Source organism: Elephantulus edwardii, unplaced genomic scaffold, assembly GCF_000299155.1.
Source record: "Elephantulus edwardii isolate Elephantulus edwardi_28Jun2011 unplaced genomic scaffold, EleEdw1.0 scaffold00224, whole genome shotgun sequence".
Classification (NCBI taxonomy): domain Eukaryota; kingdom Metazoa; phylum Chordata; class Mammalia; order Macroscelidea; family Macroscelididae; genus Elephantulus; species Elephantulus edwardii.
In genome coordinates this window covers 387,065-396,692 of record NW_006399974.1, presented here as the reverse complement: position 1 = coordinate 396,692, position 9,628 = coordinate 387,065, and the positions used below count along the sequence as shown (strand labels likewise).

Below are 9,628 nucleotides of genomic sequence, written 5' to 3'. Positions count from 1 at the left end.
CAGAAAACATTAAAAAAGATAAAGGGAATATACAGAATCATTGTATCAGAAAGAATTGAAGTGAAATATTTTGGGAAGTACCATGTAAGCAAAAGCCAATAGTAATGAAGGAAGATGTACAAGATGCACTGATGGTACTGGCAAAAAAACAAGGCCCCAGGAATGGATGGAATAGCATTTGACAAGTGTCAACAAACACATGCAGCTCTAGACACGCTCAGTAGTCAATGCCAGGAAATTTGGAGAACAGCTGTCTGGATAACTGACTAGAAGAGTGATTCATATTTGTTTCCATTCCCAAGAAAGGTGATCAAAGAGAATGTGGAGATTACCGCACAATATCATTAATATCACATGCAGCAAAATATTGCTGTTGATAATCTAAAATGGCTAGATCAGGATATTGACAGAGAACTGTCAGAAGTTCAATCTGGGTTTAGAAGAAGCTGTGGCACCTTATTATTGCTGATGTCAGATGGATCCTGGATGAAAGCAGAGAATACCAGAAGAAAGTCCATTTTCACTTTGTTGTCATTTTACTGTGTGCATCATAATAAATTATGGCTAACATTGAGAAGAATGGGATTTCTAGAATACTTAATTATGCTCATGAAAAATCTACATAGACCCAAAAGTTGTTGTGTGAACATAGCAAGGGTTTAAAATGAAGAAATGTGTGTGTCAGGGTTTTACCCTCCCTCTCTTTATGTTTTAGTACTGCACTGCTTTTTATAGAAATGAATAAGATAACTTAAATAAAAATATCTATTATATAGATGTTGTTAGGTGTTGCTAAATCTGCTCAAATTAATAGTAATCTTAGGCACATCAGAATGCAACACTACCTGGTCCTACACTATCTTCACAATCATGTTTGAGCCCACCATTGCACCCAGTGTTTCATTTATTTCTACTACATAGAGATATTACATTTTATTCAACCATTCATCAGTTCATGGACCTTTGGTGGTTCCCATCTTTAGATATTATGAACAATGCTATGGGTATTTACATACAAGTTTTTATATGAACATATATTTTCATTCTTCTTAAGCATATATTTAGGACTGTAATTGTGGGATAGTGGTAATTTGGTTTTAAGTTTTTGAGGAATTTCTATAGTGTTTACAAAAGTGTCTATGTCATTTTTCATACTAAATATGAAAAATACTCAATATGTAATTTAAAATGCATTTTAATGTATTTAAACACAATTTGTTGTTCTTGTTATGTGCCATCGAGTTGCTTGCGACTCATAGTGACCCTATGTACAACAGCCCTACCCTGGTCTATCCTGTGCCAATCTCACTGCCTCCAACACACCCATTCCGATTAACCCAGTCACTGAATCAATTCACCTCATAGAGGGTCTTCCCCTTCTGCACCGTCCCTCAACCCTCCCAAGCATGATGTTCCTTTCCAAGGACCTCTCCCTCCTTACAACATGTCTACAATATGTCAGACAAAAAAGCCTCAGAATCCTTGCCTCCAAGGAGCAGCCTGGTTTAACCATCTCTAGCATGAATCTGTTTGTTTTCTTGGCAGTCCAGGGTACATTCAATACTCTTCTCCAGCACCACAGCTCAAAGGCAACAATTCTTCTATCCTCCTTAGTCATTGTCCAACTCTATGATACATAACAAGTGATTGCAAAGACCATAGCCTGTATCAGATGCACCTTACTCCACAGTGACACCATTGCTCTTCAGTACCCTGGAGAGGTCCCTAACAGCGGACTTTCCCATTGCAATACATTTTTTAATTTCCTGTCTACTGGTGCCAAGAGTGTTGACCGTGGAGCCAAGCAAACTAAAGCTGTGTACAATCTCAATTTCTTTACCATCCATTCTGATGCTGCCAATTGATCCAGTGGTGAGAATCTTTGTCTTCTTGATATTGAGCCTCAATCCATACTGAAGGCTGCAGTCCTTGACCCTCTGCAGCAAGTATTTCAGGTCCTCCTCAGTTTCAGCAAGCAGGGTTGTGTCATCTGCATAACGCTGATTGTTAATAGATCTTCCACCAATCCTGACGCCACACTTCTCATAGAGCCCAGCCTCTAGGATCATCTGTTTTGCATACAGCTTGAAAAGGTATGGAGATAGGACACATCCCTGGCATATGCCTTTCCCAATTTTGAACCATGCAGTGTTTCCTTGCTTGGTCCAAGTATAAGTTTCACATTAGAACGATCAAGTATTCTGGGATTCCCATTCTTCTAAGAATCAGCCACAGTTTGTTATGATCCATGCAGTCAAACGCCTTTGCATAATCAAGGAAACACAGACATTCTTCTGGTATTCTCTGCTTTCAGCTAAGATCCATCTAACATCAGCTACAATATCCCTAGTACCACGACCCCTTCTAAACCCAGCCTGGACTTCTGGAGGTTCTCTGCTGATGTGCTGTTCCAGTTGTTTTTGGATAATCTTCAGCAGAATTTTGCTTGTGTGTGAAACCAATGATATTGTTCTATAGCTTCCACACTCTGTTGGGTCACCTTTCTTTGGAATGGGAACAAATATAGATCTCTTCCAGTCAGTTTGCCAAGTGGTTGTTCTCTAGATTTCTTGGCACAACTTGGTGAGTACATCAAGGGCAGCATCTGTGAGCACTGGTATACCATCTATTCCTGGGGCCTTATATTTTGCTATTTCCTTCAAAGCAGCTTGAACTTCTTCCTTCATCACCATAGGCTCTTGCTCATATGTGATTTCATTAAATTCTTCTGTGTCTGCCAGTTGCTTCTGAAACAGTGACTCAGTATATTCTTTCCATCTTCTTTTAATACTTCCTGGATCATTTAACATTCTGCCTAAAGCATCCTTGATAAACACAGTATGTATTTTAAAAAGTCTTTCAGGAGGTTCTGATACATATTAAGTTTGAAAACCTAGAGATTCTGTAATTTATTAAACTTTTAAAAATTAAATCTACGTTGGCTTGATGGTACTGGGTTTGGCACTCTGCTTTAATAACTCTGGAGCAGTTTTATTCCATTCTCTATGGTCATTCAAGGACACTTACTCAACGACAGCTACTAACAACTATAACTAATTTTTTTTTTAATTTTTGTGTGAGTGTACCGTCAAATCAGATCTGACTGGTACAGGAGGAGATTGTCCCTCCTTTTCCCGGCAGAGCATCTGGTGAATTCGAACCGTGTGCCTCTGGGATTGACTAATTTTTAAAAGTAGTCTACAGAAAAACAAGTCAAGTCAGCAGTCAGGAGAGGGGAAAATGTATTACACTGGGAAAGTCCATTGTCAGAGACTTCTCTATTTTACTGAGGAGGAATGATGCCAGCTTGAAGGAATCATGGCTCTTCAAAGCACTACCAAATTACTGAGGAGCAATTATTCAGGTCGTGATTTTTTTTCAATCCCTTGCTATGCATCTGAGAACTGGATGATGAACAGGGATGACAGAAGAAAATTGGATGTCTCTGAGTTGTGGTGTTGGAGAAGAGCACTGAATATCCTAGGGAATGTTAAAAGAAGAAACAGGTATGGCTTGGAAAAAGTGTTACCAGAGTGCATCCTTGGAGGGAGGGATGGTGAGACCACATCTCACAAACTTTAGAAAATCTACCAGGATGGGCTAATAGCTGAAAAATAATATTATGCTTGAAAAAGTTGAGGGCCAGGAAAAAAATGGAGACTCTCATTTCACATACTTTGGGCATGTTGCCAGAAGAGGCTATTTCTTGGGAAGGGACATCATACTAGGAAAGATGGAAGGTCAGCAAAAGAGAGGAAGAAACTCCCCCACCCTGCCCATGGGATAGATGGACACAGTGACTGCAGTAAGAAGTTCAAGTGTGTCAGGGATGAAGAGGCTGCCACAGGATAGGACAGGGTTTAGATTTTTGTTCACAGGGTTGCTATGACTCATACTCAACTCAGTGGCATTTAACAACAACAACAACAGCATGGGTCACTATTAACCAGAACTAACCAGACAGCAACAGGTTTGGTTTTATTCAATAAAGCCAGAAAGTTCCTTAGAAGCAATTTTCGGCATGTTATCAAGAGGGGCCAATGTCTGCAAAAGAATATCATGCTTGGAAAAGTTGAGGGTCAGCAAAAAAAACAAAGACCCTCAACAAGACAGATTGACATCATGGCTGCAACAATGGGCTTGAGGACAGCAAAGATTGTGTGGTGCCGCAGGATCAGGCAAGGAATTATTCTGTTGTATATAGGGTCACTATGAGCCCATTTGATGGCACGACTAACCACAACAACTAACTTCGTAGCATGCACATAAGCAAGTAAAGGGTCTGTGAAAATGGAAGAGATCTAAAGACATTTCCAAAACAAATGCATAAGTTGAGACTTTAGTTACATCTAAAACACAAATAAGTCTTCAAATCTCCTATTTATAGTTTGTGATACTTAAAGCAGTCAAAGTAGCTATAACTATTATTCACAGGTATCTTGGCCTGAAGCTGGAGTCAGATAAAGATTGAAGACATAACACAGCAGCAGTAAGCCAGGAAAACTGCCTCTCTGACATCATGAAGGTGATAGTAATTTCATGATAAATAGCTGGAAAGCAAAATTGTATTGCTATATTAAAGAGCTACTTCTATACTCTTAGGGAGCTCTGGAGGTCTAGTCCACAAGGAGTTGGACTGCCAAACCAAAGACGGTGCCTCTCTAAAGGCTGGGATTCACCAGCAGCTCTGCAGCATAAAGATGGGCAATCTTCTCCTACATGTTTACAGCCTCCTGAGAACTTGATGGAGGGTCAGCTGTGAATTGGTTCTGACTTGATGGCAATGAGTTGATCACAATTTTCATTTTTCTTTCAACAAATTTGATAGAATTTGCAAGTTTTAACACAGATGAATTTCACTCTAAATAATGAAAGTACATTAATTGTTTTCTTATTTTACCTTTACAAGCTAACAAGTAAAAATCTGAGTTAAAATGTGTTTTGCATATTTTTTTATAATTTTTTATTTATTTATTTTTAACAGAGGTTTTGGATTTCCATTCATTCATTGCCGCAATTTTCTCCCTTCCCACCCCTCCCCACCAGCTCGCTTCCCCCTCCGAAGAGAGAATAAAGACGAAGAAAAAAAAAAGAAAAAAATTCCTTCATTAGTATACAATTCCCACGTCCCTTCCCCCCACCACCCTGAGTACACTTCTCTATGCACCCTTAATTCTGGATTCCTGTGCTAACCATAATACTCAATCATATATCACTTCTAATCTGTTCTTTCCCTCATCTGTTTTGCATCTTTTTAATAAATATCTGTTAGCTACATTTTTTTTAAACCACAAATACAGAGTTTACCCTCCAAAGTGGTAAGCAATAACCTTCAAGATCCCTCAAAATAATCTTTTAGAAAGATTAGTACTAACTTCTATCACTCATCTGTCAGTTTGCTGTATGGGGCTGGCTTGCATGTTGCTGGATTCTGGAGTGATGCTCCAGGTATTTAAAATACCAGCAGGCTAACAGGTTTCAGTGGAGCTTCCAGACTAAGGTGGACTAAGAAGCAGGACTTCTGAAATAATGGGCCGTCAAAAACTGTATTAAATTCCATGGAGTATTGTTCAATATTATGCTGGAAGATGAACTCCTCAGGTTTGAAGATACTAAAAATATGACTGAGGAAGAGCTGTTTCCTCAATGAAGAGTCTATTGTCCCGATATGGATAGAATAAAGCTTTAATTCAATGAAGGAACTTCATTTGCTGATGTGGTATGATTCAAAAGGAGGAGAATCAGCTGTCAACTTTCATTAATAATTAGAACACAAAATGTATTAAATATAAATCTATGAAAACTGGATGTTTTTAAAAAATGAAATGGAACAATGTAACAATGTAACAATCCATATTCTAGACACCTAGAAATTATTGAGCTTGAATGGACTTTTTCTGACAATTATGAATCAGTCAGTCACATGGTAGTCTATGTTGGGAAGGATAAATTGAAGAATGATATGGCAATTTTTGTCAAAGAGAATATTTCAAGTTCTGTTGTGAAGTACAATGTTGTCTGTCATAGGATGATATCTACACAAAAATATAAGGAAGACCTATTAATACCATTCAACTATATTCACCAACCAATATTATTCAAATACAGAACATGAAGATTGCAAAGGTTCTGATTTGTTGTACAGAGGATCATTTATGAGTCACTGTTGTACTTGTAGTCTACTTGATGGCACATAATAATAATGCACCAAACACTATTATTCAAATTATATCCAACAACTATTAAAGCCAAATATGAAAAAAAGTAAAGATTTCTACCAACTTCAGTGTCCTGAAATTAATAGAAGATCCAATCAAAGTACATTAATAAGAAATGATAATTGGAGTCACATGATAATTGGAAAGAAAAAGTTGTAAACAAAAAAGGATTGGTAGTTGAAAGGCATGACGAAAGAAAGGAATAAAAGCAGAGACCAAGACTTATCATAAAGACTATTTTAAAGTTACTTTGAGATTACTCCTACTCAGTTCTACATATGCACACAGTTAGATTTTATGATTATGTAATTATTTATACCTATTTTTAAATTTTTACAGCATATTCTTTCCATTTATTTTCCCCCAATCATTTTTGCACATTTTTCTCCCTTCAGACCCCTGCCCCCAGTTCATTTTTCTCTTTGAAAAGAAAAAAAATTTTTTTTCATCATTATACAATCCGCCCCACCCCTACCCCCCGCCCCATGTCCACAGTCCACTTTACTATTTCTTTTTCTGGAATCCTGTCATGAAAATAATACCTAATCCTATATTCCTTTTAAACAGTTCTCTCTCTCATCTGCTTCAATGAGGTATACATTATTTATCCCCTTTTTTATTAGGTTCCCCCCAACCTTGATGTCAGTCCCATTTTATAACAGCGGCACTATGCAGTATGTGTCCTTTTGTGACTGAGATATTTCACTCAGCATAATGTCCTCCAGGGTCACCCATTTTGTATAATATTTCATGAGTTCTTTATTTTTCAATGCAGATAGTATTCCATTGTGTGAATATACCATAACTTCTCTATCTATCCATTTGTTGATGGGCACTTGGGTTGTTTACAACTCTTTGCTATTGTAAGCAAAACTGCAAAAAACATGGACGTGCATATATCTGCTTGGGTGGCAGTTCTGGTTTCTTCAGGGTATATTCCCAGTAGTGGAATTGCTGGGTCAAATGATATTTCTATTTCCAACTTTTTGAGAAAGCGCCATACTGCCTTCCATTTTACATTCCCACCAACAGTGAATAAGGGTTTCAGGTTCTCCACAACCTCGCCTGCATTTGTTGTTTGCTGCTCTGTTGAATTTTGCTATTCTTACTGGGGTAAGATGATATCTCATAATTGTTTTGATTTGTATCTCTCTTAGAACTAGGAGTAAATCTAACCAGAAGAACAAAGGATCTGTTCAAAGAAAATTACAAAACATTACTACAAGAAACAAAAAGAGACCTGGAGAAATGGAAGAATATATCTCACTCATGGATAGGAGGATTCAATATTGTGAAAATGACAGTACTACCAAAGGCAATTTACACGCTCAATGCAATCCCAATAGAAATACCAATTTCATTCTTCAGTGAGATGGAAAAGGCAATCTCCAATTTTATTTGGAATGGAAAGAGGCCCTAAACAAGCAAAGCACTCCTTCAAAAGAGAAACAAGGTAAGAGTCATCTCACGCCCTGATTTAAAATCCTACTACACTGCCATGGTGGTCAAGACAGTGTGGTACTGGTACAATGACAGGCACATAGATCAATGCAATTGAATTGAGAACCCAGAAATCAGCCCATCTACCTATGGCCAACTGATTTTTTGACAAGGAGATAAAATCAGTTAAGTGGGGAAATGATAGCATTTTTAAAGAATGGTATTGGCAAAATTGGAAAACTCTGAAGAAAACTCAAGCAAGATCCACACCTCACTCCATACACAAAAATCAACTCAACGTGGATCAAGGACCTAGGACTGAAATCAAGGACTATAAATTACATTACTTAAAAGCTTGGAAGAACTCTAAAAGTCCTAATCTGCAGTATGAACAGTCTTCCAAGGATCCTGAAAAACCTACAACCAGGAGAGGAAAGAATAGATGAATGGGACCTTCTAAGAATCAAATCCCTATGCACATCCCAAAACTTCTCCAACAGGGTAAAAAGGGAAGCTACAGACTGGGAAAAATATTTGGCAATGACATATCTTATAAGGGACTTTATCTAGAATTTGTAATATACTCAAGCACCACAGCAAGATAAAGGTAAACAACCCAGTTGCAAAATGGGCATAGGATATGAACAGACACTTCACCAAAGAAGACATTCAGATGGCAAACAAACACATAAAGAAGTGTTCAAGATCATACCTATTTTAAAATGCTTATTTCCAGTATATACAAGCCATTCATAGACTTCATCACTGATACAGAGTGTATCATGTTTGATGCAAAGGTCAGCAATTGCTTGGAGTTCTTCTTTGCTATACACCTAGACATTATTAAATGGAGCAAATGAGAGCCAGTTACTATGCAACATATTAGAATAAAGATAAGCTGGTAAATCAGATGACTGTAGAAAGAGATATAAAGTTCACTTACCTTGCCAAGAGGGTTATGTGGAGTATTTAGTATAATAGCTTTGGTTTTAGAATTAAATTTGCTTGCCAGTTCTTGAGGATCTAACATCCAGTCGGAACTAGACCATTGTTTTCCATTGACAGGAGGTTTCTGTGCATGAAGAATGAAGATATTTTAAATTCAGTTAATTCATGTTTGTTGTTTTACAAATAAATAACCAAGTAAGAAAAAAAAAATCCCAAAACCCAACCAACAAAAAACCACCCATAGAATGGCATAGCAAAGGTAACGGAGCAATTAACTGAGAATGTAACCAGAAAGAACTATGCTTTAGAATGTACTTAGTTTTGAATCAAAGGGCAATGGTTCCAATTCTACCAGTGTTTCAGAAGAAACGTCTGCTGAGCTATTTCTTAAATATCAGCGATTGAGAACACAATAGATTACACAACTGGTCATCATATTGCCATGAGTTCAGACTGACTCAAGGGCAACTGGTCAGTTCCACCTTGAGTGCCTACCATGACCAGAATCTTATGTTCATGTCTGGTCAGCAGAAAATTAAACCCTAACAATGTTAATAGGGAGCTTTGGTGGCCTAGTGGTAAGAAGCTGTGCTGCAATTCTGAAGGCATGTGGCTCAAATTCACCAGGTGCTCTATGGGAGAAGGATGGGCAATATTCTCCTGTGCAATTCACCACCTCTGAAAACCCATTGAAGGGTCAGGTATTGGCTGGTTCCAACTTGATGACATAGAACAAGAATACAGAAATGAACAACAATTATAGTTATCTGCCTTCTAGTTAATTCTGATTTGCAGCAACCAACCCTGTTGGAACTGAGTAGAACTGCTCCACAAGGTTTCCTAGGTTGAAATCTTTATCGAAGAAGATTGCCAGGTGTTTTCCCTCTTGGACTTTTTGGATGTTTTTGCATTGCCAACAATTTGGTTAGCAATGAAGTACTTAAACATTGCACTACCAGTTCCCAGCCAGTGTCCCTCAAGCATATCCAGGGTTTCAGTGAAGTTTCCACACTAAAACAAAC

At 37.8% G+C, this 9,628-nt stretch overlaps 1 protein-coding gene across 1 annotated transcript in view; it reads right to left on the bottom strand.

Moving 5' to 3' along the window:
- CCBL2 (cysteine conjugate-beta lyase 2) overlaps positions 1–9,628 on the bottom strand; it is a 98,510-nt gene that overhangs the window by 28,569 nt on the left and 60,313 nt on the right. The window contains exons 6-7 of the mRNA XM_006898232.1: positions 8,602–8,730; positions 8,371–8,491 (exon numbers count right to left, since the gene is read on the bottom strand). Of these exons, the coding sequence (XP_006898294.1) occupies positions 8,371–8,491; positions 8,602–8,730 (250 nt within the window). The remainder of the gene's footprint in view (positions 1–8,370; positions 8,492–8,601; positions 8,731–9,628) is intronic.